The 21,474-nt window shown below is 38.2% G+C and overlaps 1 protein-coding gene across 6 annotated transcripts in view; it reads left to right on the plus strand.

Annotated features, from left to right (window-relative positions):
- heph (polypyrimidine tract-binding protein 1 heph) overlaps positions 1-21,474 on the plus strand; it is a 604,630-nt gene that overhangs the window by 254,057 nt on the left and 329,099 nt on the right. Inside the window, exon 1 of one of the 6 annotated variants that reach the window (XM_069847364.1) lies at positions 13,134-14,005. The exons of the other annotated variants lie outside the window; for them this stretch is intronic. Coding sequence (XP_069703465.1) covers positions 14,003-14,005 — 3 coding nt within the window. The 5' untranslated portion in view covers positions 13,134-14,002. Of the gene's footprint in view, positions 1-13,133; positions 14,006-21,474 lie in introns of those variants that run through there. 6 annotated transcript variants of the gene reach the window in all.

A 21,474-nucleotide genomic window follows, 5' to 3' on the forward strand; every position in this document is an offset into this window, starting at 1 on the left:
TAAAAAATGGAAAATGGATTTAAAGACTCCTCAACTTTATTGCATTTTCGCGTCTGACAAGCATATTCTCCATAGCTAAATCTGTAGCTTGATGAATTGTACTGTGTTGTACTGCACGAGCACAATCACCACCAACAATATTGTGTGTGTTGCTTCATCAATTTTACTCTCTACAGTAGGTAAATTAGCCTACAACACCAGGAGCTATGACGTCAGGAATTCCAAGATGGGCTTTTACGTATGCCATTCACTTTACACCAAATGATCTCAATTGGATTTAACATTGGAGAATAAGGTGCCAACCATACGTTCTGAAATACAATTGACAAATCTGAAATACATTTGATACCATCTGAAATACAGTTGACAAATCTGAAATACATTTGATACCATCTGAAATACAATTGACAAATTTGAAATACATTTGACACCATCTGAAATACAATTGACAAATCTGAAATACATTTGATACCATCTGAAATACAATTGACAAATCTGAAATACATTTGACACCATCTGAAATACAATTGACAAATCTGAAATACATTTGATACCATCTGAAATACAATTGACAAATCTGAAATACAATTGACAAATCTGAAATACATTTGATACCATCTGAAATACAATTGACAAATCTGAAATATATTTGATACCATCTGAAATACAATTGACAAATTTGAAATACATTTGATACCATCTGAAATACTATTGACTAATCTGAAATACAACTGGAAAAGGTGTAAACGGTTAACCGTGAAAATCTCTGTACACACACTTCCGCTTCTTGTATTTCACAATGGTTATTAGTTTTTATAGTGAAATGTTGAAGTAAATAATACAGTCGTCTGGCGTTGTAACTGTTAAAAAAATCTGATATTGACGATAGTAGATAAATGGTAGGATGATGAAAGGTGAAACCGAAGTACTTGATGAAACCCTCTCCCTACGACTGCTGTTTGGTGAAGCCGTGAACTGACGGAGTTACGACTTCGTGCTTCGTCATGCGACACCTCCACCGAAACTCTCAGCGCGGAACAAGGCGTACGGGTCAGCGATCTACGAGTTGCAACTTTTCTTGAAGCCGTGGAACATAATGAGCGTCTGCAAGATGCGTGAACGTGCTAGTCGCCGCTCTCCCTTCCATAGGAATTTTCTTGTTTTGCAGATTATATTGTTAAGCTAACTGCTAAACTGTAATAGACGGGGGTCGTTTTTGAAAAGAGCTTCGGGTTCTCCAGACGTCACGTCGGTGTGTCAAGTGACCGATTATAAATAGCAGTTGAATTAGCATAACTACTTATTTTAATTTCCTTGTCATTATGAAATATACCGGGTCATCATTTTGTTTTTACTAACATTTCTAATATTGACCTGGCTATACCTTTGGATTAACGGTTGAGAACCGCAAACACTATGTTACCCCCTTCCACGACCGGAGTTTGATGATACTAATGTAAAATACAATCACTTTACTAAGTACAGGAGGGAAGAAAAGTAGTGCATTCATGTACGTAAACTAGGAACTATTACGATTTTGAGTTTGATAATTTTCGTTAGGTTTGTATTTATTCAAAATACAGTACAGTATTAACAATAACTGTTTTATCCACTAACTGAACTATCCAAGCGGACGTATTCATTATGCGATGTATAATATACTGTCTACAGCACATTAGCATACAATATGGAGAGTGCATTTAAATTGAAGAATAATCAACATCTGGATATTTAAACAATTTGTTGGAAATGATGGCTATTCATTTCTATAACGGGCTTCAGTTCTTTTGTGTGCATAATATCGAAAATATTTTTAAGCATATCTTCTGAAATTGAATGTATTGTTTCTGGAATGTAATTCTTTAGTGTTTTTTTTTTATTGGTGTAGGATATTTAACAAATACAACTGATTTACAGTTACCCCAAAAGAAATAGGGCAATGCGTCAATCGACATGGGAGGCATAATCCTGTGCTTCTTGAAATAATAATTCTGTAGCTGCTCTATAACAGAGTACCTTACTTACGTATTGTAATCACTTCACTTCTGCCCGATTCGCACAGATAAATTTACTCAGATTGCTGTGTACTGTGCGTCCAAGTAGTTAATGTCGCAGGGTCGTAGACAGGGGAAAATCGTATGACTACTTAATTATTTTAAACAGTTGTATATTATTACGTAGACGTCCAATTTCTGACAGCAAATGTTTTCAGAAAAGAGCTAAGACACCCCAGTTACTAGTCTTTACAGACGGGCCAGTAGAAACGGATGTTGGAAACAGGGAAGCGACGTAACCAAACAGATGTAGTACCTGTGCGAAAATATGATTCAATAATGAATGAACTTTATTTACTGGAAAATACGACTATATTTCTGGAACATACTATACTCACTCAGTGCTGTATACTGTGGCCGTAAGGCGACTTTGACTGCATATGCGGCCTTGGGTGGAAGTTCACTAGTAGGAGGAGTGGGAGTGAAGTACACTAAAAAACTCAGGTACAATAAAAATTGAAGTAAAAATAAAATTATGTCCTTGTATATTTTATTATTTTTTTAAAACAGTATTTGGCATTTCTGTTGTTCGTGAAGACGTACACATATAGATGATAATTTGGGAACTAGGTTCATCTGTCGCCCAAGACTGAAATACAGTGAATTATCTGCGCCCTACTGATGTACAATTCGTAGAACGTACATTTTAAGAAACCGCTGAAGTGAAATAGCATCCTGAAACACATCATTTTGAGCCGAGTGACTGTCATTTTTTGAAATATGATGCTGACAGACTGGCAGAGAGTACAGTATTTCGAAATAACGAATTCGGCATTTTTATGGTAATTAGGATATTCCCAGAAAAATGTATTGTATACGTATGTAACATATATTATGGATATACATTGCAGTCCTTGCTCATTTGTTGGATGGATTGGAATGCTGAAGATAACAGCAAAATAATAATAATAATATACGACTTACAAATGGCTTTTAAGGAAACCGGAGGTTCATTGCCGTCCTCATATAAGCCCGCCATTGGTTCTTATCTTGAGCAAGATTAATCCAGCCCCTATCAATAATAATAATAATAATAATGTAAACGTGGCGCTTTTTTCGTAGTGTCGGTATTTTGCTCTATGTGCTGCAAGAGACTTTTTGTCACCAATGAATGATAGTGGAATTTACAAGTACATCGCAAACGCCATGAGTCCCAAACAAAAGCAAAAAAGAAGCGTTATTACAATTTTATTCGGAATTGCTCGATGTAAATAATTGTTGTCGTTCGAAGCCAAAGTGCTGTCTTACTTGCGCAGAGACATCTGTTGCTGTGCACGAGGAACTGGATGCCGTATGGCAACGCGGATTATAATCGCAGCTGCATCGTTTCGGCTTGCCTAATGCACTTGTGGGGTGTAGTTGGGCCAAACTTTCTCATTGTACGGAGCTTGGGGAAGATATGCTGCTAGGGTTTGGAAATGTTTTCTGCGTCAAATCAGTGATTGTGATTAGAGAGTACGATTTGATGGCCACAAAAATTGGCACACGAATTTAAATAAATATGCACTTCACAATGCAATAAATGCTATTAGTATTTCACTTATTCATCTTTTTGGCATATTTTTAATTCAGCAGTGTTTAGTTGGAGCTATGAGATAATTTTACCTACAGTACATACTAAAGGACAATTACATGTAGCCTAAATATTTTACTGTATATCCACAGTCTAACAAGAGTAAATAATCCGATGCGGTCTTTCGTTTTGATAAATAACAGTCTTTTCGTATGTAGGCCTAACTGCGGAAACAGGTGTGACTTGATTCTGTCGTCCATAAAAATCTGTACAGACTTCGAGGAGGTACATGTATGTCTGAATTAGATGATTGTCCATACACGCTCAGACTTGCCTCTTAGACCTATAGTTTCCAAAGAAGTCGCACGAGGTAGTTGAAATCAGTAATTCCCGTGGATTAATGTGATCACTCGAGAATACTATTCCCTCATGGGTCTACGTTCATAAAAATGCGTGAGAATTGCTTTTCAAATCTGCCGCCATTTCGGTATTATTTATTATTATTTATTTATTTATAGGTATAGGTAACAGCTTAAAACGAAACGACGAAATTTCGACCACATCCTCGCACTATCGTTTATTCATATGTTTATTTTTCCTCTCGCTTAATATGGAGAGCTCCACAGTCGGAAAAATTCAAGCAGCTGCAAAACTCTGTACATTTACCTCAAGGACAAAAGTCTTCATACTCTTACTTTTCGCCCATGTACAAGGGGGGATTTTCTGTGAATTTAGATTGGTACAGACTTATGCCTACTTTCAGGTAAATCTCTGCATGTATGGGGTTTTTATCAAATGCGTCGTGTGACGCTGACTTATAGGAAAATAGTGTCTGCTTTCTCTGTTTCAAATAGTCTGTAGCGTTAGTAACTTGAACTACAGATGCGGCATGCCTGTGGCTTCACTGGAAATTATCAGTTTTGTATGTCTTGTACAGAAGTGGCAAAAAAACCGGGACCGACCCTTGTAGCTGATTTCAGAGCCTTGTTCACTCCAGAGCCCGATAGACGGGTAACAAAGACTTTCGTGGTTCGAATCCTGCCTGGGAAGAAAACTTTTTTTTTTGTTCCTTATTCAAATTTATTCCCAATACTTTCCGATTGCTGGTAAAATTCATGTTCTGGGAATAATAAGTTAATTAAGTAGTAAAATATCGCTGAAATCGAAAAGTATTGGGAATAAATTTGAATAAGGAAAAAAAAAAGTTTCCTTCCCAGGCAGGATTCAAACAACGAAGGTCTTAATTACCAGTCTGTCGTGCTCTCGAGTGAACAAGGCTATGAGCTACAAGGGCGGTCCTGTTTTTTTTTTTTTTTGCCACTACTGTACATAGAACTTTAGTTTACCGCTTATTTTTCCATCCAGATGATTCGGGTTCGATCTCAAGCCGGGTCAGAAAATAGAATTACGTTTCACAAATCAATTATCGGGAAAATATAAAAGTTTTGGACCAAATTGTGCTCGAAGAAGGGTCTGAATTTCGTCTGGCATCGCACACTTAATTCTGCGGTTGTAACATTTAATTGAAGCTGGACTGGAATGTATTGGATCCACTCGCATCATTTTTCACAGTGAGCTATGATGCATTCTGGGAATTTTATAGGCAGCGAGTGAAACAAACTGGCCGAGGTTTCCTCACTCCGATTTTCTGGTTTCCTTCACAAACTAAAAGAGAAGTTTTGCGGGTGGGACGCGAGGAATGTTATCGGTCGTTTTACTTCGGACGCCATAAAGGGACTGGTTTGCGCGATGCGGCGAATTTTGTACAGGGTGAGGATAAATTTCGGTCTCTAATGAATTGAGATGTCTCTCTACATATTGGAGAAATAATTCCTATTCTGTACCCGAATCTAGCTTATATTGGCGATTAAACGACCGGTAATCAGGTAATCACCGTAATAATTTGCTCTCGCCAGTTTTCAAACTTCAGAAGTCGGCTGATCAGTTGAAACTGTCCCGGTTATGAAGGTGCCTTTTCGTAATGTAAACTCATTTGAAATAGTCATTTTAGTAATATTTACTTTACTCCTAATGGAAATATACTTTTGCAATAATACATTCAATGTTGAAAGCATGTATAACGATAAATATGAGAAAATAGATTGTGGTATTATCGTTCATTAATATGGCTACTGTTATTTAATGTGATATGTTGTCGTTTCATCTGATCGAGGCTTTGGCTGATACATCTAAAGTGTCTTTCAATAAGAGTGTCACACTTTTAATTTGAAATACATTGTAGAAACGAAAAAGGTTTATTTATTTAATTATTATTTTGAAGCACACTTAATGCCATTACGTATGGAAGAGAACATCAGGTAAATGACCGCCGCGGCTTCATTGGGTTGCGCGTATACGAGTCTTCCAATTTTCAATAACAGACTAACATAAACCAGGCTCAATTTCACGGATAACGGACGTGATATTGTTTCTTAGATCATTAACAGTTTCTGGCTTGTTGGCACAAATCCGTTATTTTACATAACCCTTATAATCCAGCGGCGTTAAATCACATGATCCCGGGTGCCAGTCAACGTCATCACCACGCGAAATGGTGAAGCCTTTGAAATTCTCCCTCAAAATGTCGACTGTTACGTGAGCAATATGACACGTGGCGCCATCTTGCTGAAACGAGATGTTGCTGAAATCCATACCTTCCAATTGAGGCCAAAAATAATCCTCACCATACCCTGGTATCTTATACACACCGTACACTTCACGTAATGCACGGAATGCTTGGCGTACGGATGTCTTTTTTTAATTATACATTTTAATGATTTCTACGTGTTGTGGAATGGTGTAACGTTCCATGATTGTCAACAACAACTGTAACCATGGGAAAAATATGACTGCTTCATACATACGGCAGCTGTTGTATGTTAAAAGGACACTCTTTTTGAAAGACTCTTTATCATCAGGCAATACGAATACATCTCGCTTCATATGTGTGAGAGGAAGAACCCTACTACATACATCTTAAGTTTAATTTAGTGAAATACGGTATGTATGCAAATGGAGGAGAAAAGAGACGACTACCCCGACCTATTATCTCCTGGATTAGTTGCCTCGTGAATATGTTAATGTTATCACCATCTTCCATGAATTTGGTGTTGTAAATAACTGATTTGTTACGGTTTAATTTATTTTCATCCTATAGAAGCCTATTACCACAGTTTAGTACATAGTGGCGAAGCTCAATCTGTAGGGGATATGGATCCAATGATAGTTTAACTTTAGTTGCTAGCCACTAGGATCGCTACTATTGCACAGTCTATTGTTGCTAGTACTCTCAATTGCTAACCGATTGGAGCATTGTATCGCGAGAAATGCAAAAATTCACCTCAAGCTTCGTGACTATGTACTAGACTGTGCTATTACTGCAAAGAAAGACTGAAATTAACAATTTTTCATCACAAGTTTATCCCATCTCCCAAATTGTTGCTACTCTGTGCTGCTTTAGTTGCTTGTACACAGTCAGTAATTTTTGGAATTCTACTTTTTGCTATTATAATTCCATCCTGAGAATGCGATATTTTCAGTTGGCACGGTTTTTATATACGCCTATATTTTATTAATTATTTTATTTATTTATTTATTTATTTATTTATTTATTTATTTATTTATAGTTCAACGAATTAAGAGAAATTTTTTCACTCTCTTTGGTTGCTACTGAAGGGGCAGCGAGTTCAGTGTTATGGTATATTTTAAACTAATTTCAGAGGATATTGTTATTTTGTATTGTATTTTGCGTGTTCATTGTGGGTGATAGATTCGAACGACCTAATTTTATCATGCTATCACAATGCCAATTTGTACTTCAGAAGTTCATCTCAACATCGTTGACTTCAGCTCTTCTACGTATACTTGGTCAGACGTTTCGTTACCTCTGCACATTATTCCATTTTTTTTATCTGAATTTGTCTTGACATCAACATGGAGCTGATTGAATGAATTCTTTATATTTATTAACAATTGCGAGAATTGAATTGAAAGAGATTTAAGGTATTTGAGGGAAACATTTGTTTTTGTGTTAATAAATTGTTCACATTTTCAGAATTTGAAAGTATTTTTTCATCAAGGAATCAGAGTTTGATTTCAGGCTCGGTCCGTCTCTTTTAATGTCTAAAGCTTATGTGGATCAATTTTGTCGCATTTAGTTTTTTGTTACAGTAGTGTTTTCCTTGCTGCTTATCATCGCCATGTAATAATTTACCAGATTGCGTTTTTAAAGAATTCTGAACGCATTGAAAAATATGACGTCATTGTAAGTGCTGTATGTTAGTACTCTGCTCATGCCAGATATCAGAATGTGTGTATCTGAGGACGACTCAACAATGCTGTCTGATTTGGCAACGCCGTAGTGTTGACCCTTGTGTACCTGTTGTACTGTACATGGTTTCTTGTAATAACTTTCACCAGTCCTGGGGGCAGCGATGAACTCTATCGCGCGACGAGGTCGTGTGCGAAAGAAACCAAACAACGCGAAGTTGGTTTTTTGTTGTATTTTATGTTCATTAATGTTTTATTAAGTTTTCATTTTTACAGATTAGTCGTCATTGGTGTTAACTGTAATAAGCAGAAAATGAAAGGATTTTAAAAGACGAGGAATTTTATTTATAAAAAAAATCTTTGAGAACTAACTTTAAGTTTAATGAAATTAACTTGAGTTCAAAAACGTCACAACTCCAGGAGACTAAATTTTTCAAGAGAGAGGGAAAACGTGCGCGAGGACCGATTGGTTTTGATCTAATAAAAGCGCCTCTTCTGTCTCCGGTCGGGACCGAATAGGAATAATATTAAATTTATTTATGCAATAAAGCAGTAGGCTCTCAACACATCCATAATAGCATACTGTACTGTCCACCTAACATTGTGCTAAAAAATTACAAAATGGAGTGGAGTCGGGATACTCTTAAAATACACGAAACATGAAAAATGCAAATTCACAAAGAAACTTGTTAATGTTTATATCAAACCATTTTTTACACTTCATTCCTAATCATCATTAGTTGACATATCTATGTTATTTTTCAAGTTATTGATAAGAGAAACTATGTAAGAAAACACAGTTCTTTTAGGTCTCTTACTTTCTCTGACTTCGCAGGTATTTGCCTGGAATAACATAGAACTTAAATGAATTCTGATATAATACTATTCTTGGGCAAAGGAAACATGCATGTTAGAAAAATGAAAGACATGACTATAGTAGCCGATACTTCAGACTTGCGCAGCTGTGGAAACTGGAATGTTTTGTATTCAACTACCTTGAAATTCAGATTATTCTTTTATGCAAAGTTTTAAAGAAATCTCTGTAATTGATCTTTAAAGTTTAGTATCATGTCTGCAGACATCAAATTTTGTTTCAACAAATTGCATCCAACCCTCATACATCTCCATCCTCTCTACCTTTTGTTTCACTTTTTGAATAATGGAAAGTTTCCAGTTACTTGGAAACTGTGACTTCTTAGTGCCTTGTAACCCATATTAATGAATCTGTGTGTGATACTAGGGTGCATTGGTACATTCTTGAAATATGCAAAAATTTACTAACGATTTAAAGGCACTTTTCATTTGGAGATGGGACTTTTCTTAACGTAAAAACATGCTTCCCAAGAGTAGCTATTCATTTATGCCATGAAGTCAATTTCACGAAAAAGTGGAGTTAGGACGTTTTTAAACTCACAAGTTCAAATTCTTAACAGACTATATAATTCGAACAATGTATTCTGGAACATACAGCCATTTTTTTAGAAAAAAAAAAGTCTTGATAGTAGATTTAAGTAGGACGTTTTAGAGAGCAGTGAAGTTAACATCGTAGTGATCGACGTTGCGGAGTGATATTCGTAGAATTTTCTGCGGTTTGTAGTCATATCTTTATAAAACGTGTCGTCTTAGAGAAATATCTGTTTGTAATCAGCTTGTAGGCCTAACCATATCTTTATAAAAAGTGTTGCCTGAGAGAAATGTCTACCTTACGTTTGGACCTGTTTTGCAAAAACCTATAACTTCTCTATTTCATTTACACATGTCATTTCATGTTAGCAATGTACCCTTGTTTATCTAATTTGTCTGGGGTTGTAGAGCTGTCAGCCTGTATGTGACTCAAAAGTCACTGATGGTTTGTGTTTTTTTGTCGTGGAAAGTCGCATTGAATTGTTGAAATAATCAGCAAAGTAACACTGAAAAATTCTCTTGTCCTCTCCTTGCGTAGACTCATAGCCTAGCATGAATTCTGCCCCCTTCTGGTTCTCGCAATGTCTCGAAAGTATTTAATTTTCTGCCAGTTTCTTAATCTTACTGCATATAAACATAGTGCAGTTCTACTCACTGCTTATGTTAAGGTGTGCCGCGGACATAGATCTAGGAAGAATATAGACAATATAGTTTCCAACAGTTTATGGTTTTTCACAGTTAAATAAATTAACACCTGGGGTTTTTTCTATCGAATTTGCGGCCGTGTTTTCATGTCTTACAAGTTTACAGGGTCTAGTTACAATAAAGATCGACGTAACATTAGATACATCTGCAGAAATCCAGGCATGTTCATTTCCTGTAGACAGTGGCCACTTATAATGGGCAGTACTATTTTAATTGGCCTACATCTCTTGATTAAGTCTTTACGTAGAGTTGCCATACATCCTGTAAAGTACGGGAACGTCCATTTTTTTCGCTAATGTGCCCCGCTGTCCCGAAAGAGGTCCTCTGGACACGTTTCTATCCCTTGTTTAAAATTAGTGACAGAAAAAACAAAAACTGGAAATATCTTTTTCTGTTTCGTTATAATAATACAAATATCAACCTCCATCCATCACTGTTGGTGACTTTGGAATTCGCTATATTGGCAACATTGGAGGTGATACTGAATGTAGGCTGTACAGTGTTCTTAAAACAGTTCATACTATGAAGCAAACTGCTGCCAGATCGTTGGTGAATCTCAGTTGTGTGATGAGATCATTTGTGAAAAATTTTCAGAATTCAAAAGATGATAATGAATTGAAGGAAGTTGTTGAATCAAAATATTTAGATGAAGTCTTGGTTGTTCTGTTCGAAAGTGTTGATGAAGAGCTCCCAAATTAAAAAAAAAAATGAATCCATCCCTGGTACAAATCCAAATGTTGGAGGATTGTTCTCTCGCATGATCTCACTGTGGACTGGCAAGAAAAACAGTTGGAAATAAAGACAATAAACTCAGTGTTTGTTGTGAAATCATTTTTCAGTGAGCTTTGTGTTGCATTTCTTGACAAACCTGTTACAAGAAATTCAGAAATTAATTCTTTGAAGAGTATTGTACGAGCGACTGATTTATAACACTGTGTTCTTCTTGACAAGGTGGTCTAGATTTTATTGACCCGTTGTTGCTTACTCCCTGGACCCTTTACATTCGGGGGTTACTCTTCTTTTATTTGGCTATTAATTATAATTAAACTTGACATTTCGAATCTTCTACGTCCGAATATTTTAAAGAGTTTTGTTGTTTTGAAATCACCAGAGGATTTGTTTTCTGGTGGTACGTGTTTTATTCTTTTATTGTTCTTTTTATAGACGCCTAGGGTCTAATAATTGCTCATGTTTATGATTATTAACTAAATTACCCTATTATTAATGTATTTGTGTACCTGATTTTAGTGTGACATGGTGTTCGGATTTTAGCTTACGGTATTGTTCGTTTTTTAAAGAATTATTGATAAGGGTGCGTATAGCCGTAGTTGCTGACGCACCCTTTTAAACCTTCAGTTTATTTTTAAGTACTCTATTTTGAATATTAGACTAGTATTTAATTTTATTTAATTGAATTGTTTTAATCTCTTTGAAGACAATATGGATAAGCGCAATGGAAAATATTCACCAAGGCTAAATTATTTAAATTCGTGCCTAATGTCACGTTTTTACTATTTCTAGAAACCCTACCTATACGCCACAAAAATTGGCTTAGAAACTTGTCGAAAGTGCCAGAAAAGTACAAATTTTCGAAACGCTGCATTATTTGCAATTTTTAGTATTCTCGGAAAGTTCTCTAGAAAAAAATTAATACCAAAGATCTAAAGATATTTTTCGGAAGAAGGTGAATGAATCTTCCACAAGCGGTTTATAGCTTTTTTTGAAATAAATTGTTATTTATGGTGGTGGTGATAGTGGTATAAAATAATAATAATAATAATAATAATAATATAATTAGAAGGGGGATGATGTGAGGGCGCATGATAGGTAAGTCACCGTGCGGGAGCGGAGCGCGGGGTGCGAGTGCTAGCTGCATCAAGGCTCGCGCTTGCAGGAGGGAGTTTGCGCAGGTGCCATTGTAGAGCCTGGCTCCGGCGGGCGGCGGGGGTGAAGAGGAGAGCTCGGAACAGACGTTTTCTATAGCATTTCGGTCGGGGTACGCCCCCCAGATGTAGGCCTATTTTCAGAACCTGGATGGTTGGTCCAGCAGGTGAAATGGAGAGACAGAGATGGAATAAGGCAGATGAAGATGTTTCTTGAGGGAGCGAGGGCTTTAGAAAGAATTTGCTTCCATTGGTCGGATGAGATAACATACGCTAATACCTCGACTGTGGATTCCCTTCCTATTGATGTATCATGGGCCCCTAATACCCGGTACGTGGAGCTTAGACTGATGGCTTGGGAGGTCGTGTCTTCCACGTCATCCAGTAGTACAGTACATTATTTCTGACCTTTCCAGATTTCCCGCGGTGTTTAAACTCTTATCTGCTGTGACATTGAAATTACTTAATTCTACCATCGGTCTGCGTCAAAAGTTTGAATTAATGAATCTTTATGATCAACACAAATAGCCCTGAAGAGAGTTAAGTCGCATGATTTTTTTATTCCAGTTTCTAATAAGACCACGGGCTAGTGATGAGTTGTTGTTAGAGGAGTGATTATTGTGCATAACACCCTTAATTTATACGTTGTCGCAGAATTTTTCTCCGCGAGTTATATGTTATTGCTCTGGGGAATTTCGAAAAATAAGCATAATTCTCGTTTCACTGTGTACACAAAAGACGGGATTCAGGGATTTAAGGGAAAATTGGTTTTCCTAACCTGTTGGAAGAATATCCAAAACCGTCGCAGAAAAAGAGCTAAAATTTCAGAAAAACCGGAGGAAATGTGAGACAGATGAACGATGATAGAAGGAGATGGAACGTGGATTAGAGAGATGGGGGGAGGGGAAGTAGTCTCAACGAAAGGGATGAAAAAATAGCTGAAGTGTAGGTAAAAGCAACAGAGATAATTCACCTGGGCGGTGCGCGTGCCTGCCGGGTTGCATACAAGAGCGAGTCAAGGGGCCAATCGACTCCTGCGGATCCGCGTCCCGTCCAGATAGGCCCTTTGATCCGGAGGTTGTTATCGCGGACATACGTAATGCACAGTCGCGGGGCGGTCCTGCGAGATCCGCTCTCCGCCCGTGCAGGCTTATTTACGTGGATTTACTCCGAAATTGCGAGCGCAACAGTCGGTCGGATGTGCCCGTCACGCTCTGGCCGTGGGGCTCGGATGCGCTCGTGCGTCTCCGGTTGCGATCGTGCCGAGGGGAGGGAGGTTCAGAAACTGGTTTGGTGGCGTTGGCAGCCCAGGCAGCAGTTGCGAGCGAGTTGGGCCTGTGGCAGGTAGCTGCGGTGACGCCTTCTTCATCTATCTGTTTGGCGGCGCGCGTTACCAGGGGGTGTCTTCTCTCCGCTCTTCTCTCCTTCCTGCTCTTGCTCGTCCGCTTCTCCTTTTTGTTTTATTTTTTTGCCGCTTTTAAGGGTAGTTGCCGAGCCCGCTCCTGTCGCACCCCCTACGACCTCCTCCTCTCCGAAAGTCCCGAGAACGTTCTGTGATTTATTTCGTAGTGTAACAGTGTGTGGCGTGAGTAGACCAGTGTGACCAAGTTCGCTCGTTCGTTTTTTTAAATTTAGACGTTTATCCGTTTGTTGTTGTTTTTTAAATAGTTGTTGCGTGTTTGTTGATATTTTTATAACTATATATGCCGCTGGACTGCTGCTTCTAGAAGCCGGTTGTCGTCTTGGCGCGCGGGGCTTAGATTCCTCAGACACTCGGCAATAAATTCGACATCCTGTATTTTCACTCCTACTCGTATTTCCCTCCTCCCTATTTTTCGTTTGCCTCCCACCCCTACACCTCCTCCGCCACCGCCGGCAGTTGTTTCTGTTGCTGCAACCAGTGCTGCACTTGCGTGCTTGTTGCTCGAAACTCCTCGTACCATCCTGGTTACCACTATCACCCGCATCCTCCCTCGACCACGAGCATATCGATAGTGAATCGCAACATACCGACCGCGCTCCCCCCGGCCGCTGGCAGCCACCACTACCACCAGCACTTCTTGCAGCAGAACGAGACAAACATTACTTTGACGTCATCGCCTACGTCATCAACAGTTACGACGGCAACAACGACGCCCACAAAGCGAGTCCAGGACGAAGTGGAGGACGTCCAAATGGTGAGAACCTCCTGTTTTCTTTTTGCACGCACTTCCTCTTGTGGACACCTGTAGAGCGCGGAGACCACCGGGCCACGTGCGTGGTTCTGCACACCACGGAAAATGTCAAGGCAGTTCCCAAGTAGCGAACTGTCTCCATGTAAATTCATACTAGAATGCAAGTGCATGTTGGGTTGAATAAGGACAACTACCCAGAATTTCATAGTTGGAGTGTTTGTTTGTTTTTAAAATTCAAGAATTCAAATGTGAAGTTACATTTTACACTAATGTACTGCATTTATTTCTCCTCAGAAAAAGAAGAGGAAGAATGACAGGTCATTTCCTCAGCTCTCCTTACAAAGTGCACATGGTGTCCAACATCTCGCGTATTAATGATATAGAAATAATTTACTTCATGATTTTGATTCCAGATTCCTGATTTTACGTTTCCACCGACAATGTAATATACAAAGACAGGTTTGCTCGGGACATTTCCACTTTAATTAATAAAACTACTCCTCTTCGTGCTAACCAGTACAAAATATTCTTGAGAAGATAGGAGTTCATCTATTTAAGCTAAATGCTTACTAGGAGACATACTTGTTAGCGAAAGACAAATTACCTACCCTAGTTACGGTCGTGTGTTGCAAGGTTGTTAACGATGTTTTGAAATCAGTCTCTCGAAGGAGAAAATAAAATTAGGTAATTGTTTAAGAGTACTTTTTGAACTGTAGATACTGTATATTCCATATAAATGTAGACATTATTGAATGATAATAGCTGATAATTATATCTCCTTAGAGATGTCTGCCTACAAGCTGCAACACCTACTACAAATAATGTAGGGTCTGCCGATAATCGATACTGTATTTGTAGACAAAATGTATTATTTTTGTTATAAATGTAGAAATTATTGAATGATAATAGCAGATAATTATGTCTGTGCTTGGAGAATGTCTGCCTATAAGCTGCAACATCCACTGCAAATAATGGATGGTCTGTCGATAATCGAACCCCGCTCTCTTTGGTTGTAAGCCATCACGTGATGAGGTAGCGGTGAATCCCACCATGCCAGATGTCCGGAGAATGGAGCCATTGTTGAGCATCAAATTCCAGTAACTGAAGGTCCATTGATGTTGAACGCAAATGCATGCTCAGTCATGAAATATCAAAACATGAATTTCGATTTTGACAAGATCGTTGGTTTGAAGTTTCCAGTCTCCTAAGAAGACTTCTTAGTAGATGCTACAGAAGAAATATGGCGATGAAGATAGTGATGATGCAAGATGATGATAATAATAATATTAATAATAGTAACTTAAATTACAACACGCTAAAAAGGAACGGTTCAAAACAGTCCATAGTATTTGCATTCTTCCTAATCTGCAGCAAGACCAACTTCACAATCACCTTGTACACAACTGAAAATTACTACTAGCATGTATACCTGAAATGGCATAGTTTGTAGTATTGTCAAGGTACCGGTATGTAATTTGTAAGAAAATTTCTGTCGTAGCTGATTATGTAGGTACCTATTTACAAACAAATGGCAGAACCAAGTTAAAATCATTATAGCTTAATTAACAATCATCTTCATTCCATGGTTTAGACATCATTGTTTGATTCGACTTCACAGCAGTCCTTCCATCTTCTGTATTGTCTGCCTATATCTCTTTTACCCACTGTTCTGTATTTGTAGATTTGTTTTGGAAGTTCTTTGTTATCCATCCTGTTTAAATTTTGCAGTAGTTTAAATTATATTGATTTATGTCTTCATTTATTGCATTTACTTTCAATTCTTCTCTTATTATTTCGTTATTTGTGTGGTCTAAAGTGCATTCTTTTTATTTTTCTTCAGAATTTCATCTCATGCTTGTATTCAATTCTTAATTTTTCTTGTCTATATCCACGTCTCAAACAAGGAAAAATAAGAATAAAATACAAGTTACGGAATAGTGAAATTAGCTTAATGCAACATAATTAATAATATTAATAGTTAGGAATGTATAATTAGAAATATTAAATCCAGGAGATGAGCAGGCATGTAACACATATATGGACGAATCCAGAAATGCATATAGTGTGTTAGTTGGGAGGCTGGAGGGAAAAAGACCTTTGGGGAGACCGAGACGTAGATGGGAGGATAATATAAAAATGGATTTGAGGGAGGTGTTATGGTGGTAGAGATTGAATTAATCTTACTCAGGATAGGAACCGATGGCGGGCTTGTGTGAGGGTGGCAATGAACCTCTTTAAAAGTCATTGTAAGTAAGTAATAGTAATAATAGTGGCGTAAGTTTAGCATGTCTCCACTGTGAAACGAGCAGGTGGGACAAGTTAGCTGTTCGGGGTTCTTTCCGAGGTTTTCCCTCAACCAGTTGAATCGTACTTACGTAACTTTCAGTGTTGAACCTCGGACTTATTTTGCCACACTTTATTCACATGTCATTGTCATAATTACCACAGTTCGGGTTGTTTACGGTGCAGCTCGCTGTACCCGTACAAGAGCGCGACCGTTCGGGGACAAATTATAATTCTCAAGCATCTCCCGAACTCAGGGTGGCATAGGGGCGAGTGGGTTTTTCCTGCTTGAAACCTTGGTACGCAGCGAACCTTGGTGTAGTGTGGGCTGGGAATGCACCCATTTCGAGGGCTAGCGCAAGGGATAATCAGTTCGCAATACTGGGTCGTAGGGCCATTTCCTGAAGTACAGTAATAATAATAGAGTGGAAAAGATGGATTTTCACAGAAACACCTTTAGGTAAAAAAAAAAAAAAAAAAAAAAAAAAAAAAACACACACACACATACCGAGAAGGCGTAGACTTTGATATTTGGACAAGCTGAAAGAGGACCTACAAATTTTGGAAATGTATAACTGGAAAATTGTTTGTCAGGACAGGCTGCTGTGTTACTGTATTGTAAACTCAGCAGTCGAGAACTTTCATAGCTTACAAGGAATAATAATAATAATAATAATAATAAAACTTTTTTAAGAAACCTGGAGGTTCATTGCCTCCCTCACATATGCTCGCCATCGGTCCCTATCCCGAACAAGATTAATCCAGTCTCTACAATCATATCCCACTTCCCTCAAATCCATTTTAATATTATCCTCCCAGCTAATATAATAATAATAATAATAATAATAATAATATCACGCGACTGGCAGTAGACGATATCGTGATCCATGAACGCAGAACAGAAAGCATATTGCAGCTCTGAGCCGCCGTCAAAACACAAAGCCGCATGTTTTTCCTGTCCTAATCTTATCACTAGTGCCGTTACGTGGAGTCGTACGTTTTGAAGTGCGACCGTTGTATTACGGCTTCACAGCCATATCTCGTGAGACTTAATACATGTACTTTGCTTTTAGTAATACAGTGAAGACTGTTTCACAGAGTAATTCTGTTCCCACCCCATTTGGTATTCCACCATTGCTCCAAATCCCATGGGCTACGGTCTAGAACTGTGTTCTCTGTATGAGCGGATTGTATGCGTTGTGGTACGCCGATCATCAGTTGTCTGCAGTGATACGAGGGTGCGGATAGCGCCAGGAATTTATCAGGCCCTTTCCACAGACTCGCAAGTTGCCTAGGTAACAAATTGACGTACAGACGAACAAACAAGTAGACGGAAATAAAATAAACACCTGTTGGTCTCATCGGACTTGGTTGTAACCCACATACTTGGAGAGCGCGGCACACCTGCATGACGCCGGCCGGGCGATAGGTCATGCCAGCCAGCGCGGAGCGAACTGGCTGACCTTCAGAGGTACAAGCACGCTCGTCTGCAAACTGCATAATGGAGGAAGAGAAACCTGCTGTATATATATCTCGTATTCTTTGGATAACTTCTGATCTGAAGTTTTCAGACGTTGTAGAATCTGGTCTCAGTTTCGTACTTTTGTTTTCGTCAATCGACGCGAATTAATCCTTTTTAACACTTCCTCGAGTTCTCATATTTCTCATAGAATTGGATCCCATTACCCGTTCATTCTCATTATTAAGATTTATGAACTAACTCCAGACATTCACAATCTGCTTGACTTCCTGCCAGTGTGGTCAGTACGACGAAAAAGTACACAGACAGTTCTCAAAACAAGAGACGGACATACAACTCTATGAGAGGATTATTAATCTCTGGTTATTGGTAGGGAAAGAAACCCCATTTCACTTGATTTTGAGTCGCAGCGGAGATTCCCCCTTTTTTTTTTATTGGTTTAATCTCATAGTACAAGAACTCCTGCCTTTTGGATTAATGATGAAAGACAAGCTTTGCATACAGACATGGATATGAAGATATTAGCCGTAAGTTTAAAATTGGCGGTAGCAGTAGGCCGATCTGCTGCGATATAGCATCGGGCAGGTATATGTATTGTTCATGTAAATTGCAAGCTGCACTGGTTTAGGAGTAGATTTCATCTCTCCCAGTCCGATACTCGACGAATAAATGTATGAGTGAAATTAATAAAACTATGGGCATCTTGCGGATCTCTCATCTCATTGTGTTCTAAGAGCTCACGGTACAACAGACCTGTATCCAATCAGGTATTTTCATGCCACCGACGCTTCATTTCGCAGAGTCTACGTTGCTATCTTGCAAGTGTTCTCTTTTATGAAAGCTTGGACTGTAACGTGGCCTTCATGTTACATTGGTGCTGAAAGAATCACGGCGTTGATTTAGTATTGACTGGGTCGTCAGTTATTCAGTAAAATTCTTGATAATGCTACTGAAGAGGAACTGCAGCACGTTACTATTGGAGGATGAGAGCGTAGCGACTAGAAAATATATGTATAGATATTAACAATCAAAGGCACTAGAAGTGCGGTCAGTCAGCAGGTAAGATAAGAGGTTTGTCATGGGCAAGAGGTAAGACGCAGCATAGCGACTACGATCGTGAGTTGGAATATATCCAAGGTAAGAGATGTTTGTTACTATTGTGTCATGTGTTGTCTTATGTGAAGGAACGACGTCGTGCGCACCCGAAAGATGATCTTCAACCCATGATAACTGGGTAAGGAGAAACATATTGGTGAATGGCTAGGCTAGCATTGTTTTCCGTATGCCAGGCATTGACACTCTGCAATACTAAAATTTATTTCTACTTACGATGGATTTTAAGCGTTAGAATTCCATTTTCTAATGTTATTCACTTTTTTTAGTTTTTTTTCCTTTGTCAAGCATTGATTCTGAGACCGCTTGTCGATTGCCTTACTATTCTCCCTTATGGTCCTGTCTTAATACACACTTTTCTGCTAATAATATACAGTAGTTTATTGCTACAAACTTGTTGAATTAGACTATTATCTGCTTATCATTATCCATATTTCATTACCACAAGACAGCGTTTCTCAAACTTTTTTGAAGTGAGGACCACTTTTTAAAGTCTGAACAGTTCCGCGGACCACCTCACTCTTGTTCCCTTCGAAAGAAAATTTATCACTCTCGTAGCATATTTTAATACCAGTATACTCATATTTTAAAATTGAATGAAGGTTCGGTATTTTGGTCCTCTGTTATGAATTCGGGTGGTACCTGGCTGGGTTACAGGCGCGGCGCCAGATGTGCAGGGAAAAGATGTCGAGAAGCACCACGTATATAGTGCTTTAAATCCCACTTTTGTTGCTGAGAATAGAGTGGAAAGTCTATAGACGGGTAGGGTAATAAATTTCATAAAATGTCTGTATTGGGAGAAAAAGTGAAATTCGATTGCCATGTGATTATTTCCAAACTGTGAGATTTTAAGCTATAGTGTGATACGCAATTCGTTCGAATTTTATTTTGTCTTCTGTCTTTTTTTAAGGACCACAAGAGCAGACCTCGAGGACTACAGATGGTCCGCGGGCCATAGTTTGAGAAACGCCGCCATAAGAGACAAGCTGTTGTCATTGTCTTCATAGATTATGAGACACTAGGACTTGTCAATTTTTTTTTGCACAAAATTGTTCCTTGGGCATTTAGAGAATTTGGTAGCCGGAGGGTTTCTTTTGTATCTACGCCTTCTTTGAGAGGCCCAGACGCGATTGTTAGATAGACCTACTCTAGCCTTATACGTAAGTATTGCATCCCCTTTCACAAATTTGCTCTTTTCTCGAAGCTATATTTTTATATGTTCAAAATTCTCCTTGCTGGTTCAGTTCTCACCAAATTTAATCAACATTTTCATATACGTGTTCATGAAAGTATTATCTTGTGTATGTAAGTCAGAAATATGAAAAAATAATTCTCTTTTACAAAAATGCATTGTGCCTGAACTAACAAAAATATTAAGGATTTCTCAACCTTAAAATATTGTCCATGGATCAGAGTCCGTATAAAAATATAAGTTTGCTGTCTCTAAGTAATGCGACTGGAGAATTTTACTAACCATCACTAATTTGCATAGGCCTAATTAAAAACAATGAACTTCGAAACTAGCAGTCCGAGTGAACTGAAAATCTGCACTCACTCGTATTATTAATGCATCTAATAAACAATTAAAAGAATTGAAGAAATGGGAATGACATTTCAGAATTCAATCTTAGGGTCCCTTAAGAATATCAGTAATTTTGTTTCATTTCCTAAAAATATTAATAAATTCACTTGTGAGAAAATGACTTTGTTTTCCTGTGCATCATGTTACCGTGTGGAAACTATGCTTTGATTTTAGTGGTATCGTGGCAGTGGTTATTTCGTAATATTTTTTCCTGACTTTAGTGAACTGTTGTAGCTGCTTCACAAAGCGTACGTAGACCTATATCGAGGGTTCAGAATGACAAGGTTCTATCTAGTGTTCAGTAAATTTTACAGGAGAGCATTTTAAAAGTTTGGTTTTTAATAAAATCAATGCAGATAAGAACCCTTTGAAACTAACTTTATCACGAAAAATAATTGAGATGTCAACATATAATTTATATGGTAGAGATAGCTTTGAAGTAGCAGAATTCAAGGCAACAAAAATATCAATTTCGTTAAAATTGTCAGATAGAACCTTGTCATTCTGAGCCCTCGATATGTTTCTGGAAACCGGACAACATTAGCAATCTCTTGGCGGAAATTTGAATCTCGTAAGACCGTTGGTTAGTTCACGAAAGAGCCAGAAAAAAAATTATCACGACATAACCACTGTCACGAAATTACAAAGGTTTACCCTACAGAATGTGTGTAGAAAACATGGGCTTTCAGCACATCGTAATGGTAGGCCTATACAAGTTTTGATGTTAGTCTTAAGTGTCGACTGTTTCATCCATTGCATAGCACATAGACTTCCGTATTTCATAATCGTTGAGAGAGGACAGGTTCCATTATACGGGATGTTTTCTTTGCTTTATGTGCATTGGTGAGTTTGATGGTTGAAATGAGCTTTTCTTGTTCTCGTACTATAATTGGGTAGTTCTGACACATTCCTGGAACAATAAATTGTACTACGATACGTTGTTTTGACAGATATGCTATGAAAACACTTTAAATTGAAATGTAAAGTTACAGGTATCCCTACTAAAGCTGTTCA

The sequence above is a fragment of the Periplaneta americana genome, chromosome 15 (assembly GCF_040183065.1).
Source record: "Periplaneta americana isolate PAMFEO1 chromosome 15, P.americana_PAMFEO1_priV1, whole genome shotgun sequence".
Lineage (NCBI taxonomy): Eukaryota > Metazoa > Arthropoda > Insecta > Blattodea > Blattidae > Periplaneta > Periplaneta americana.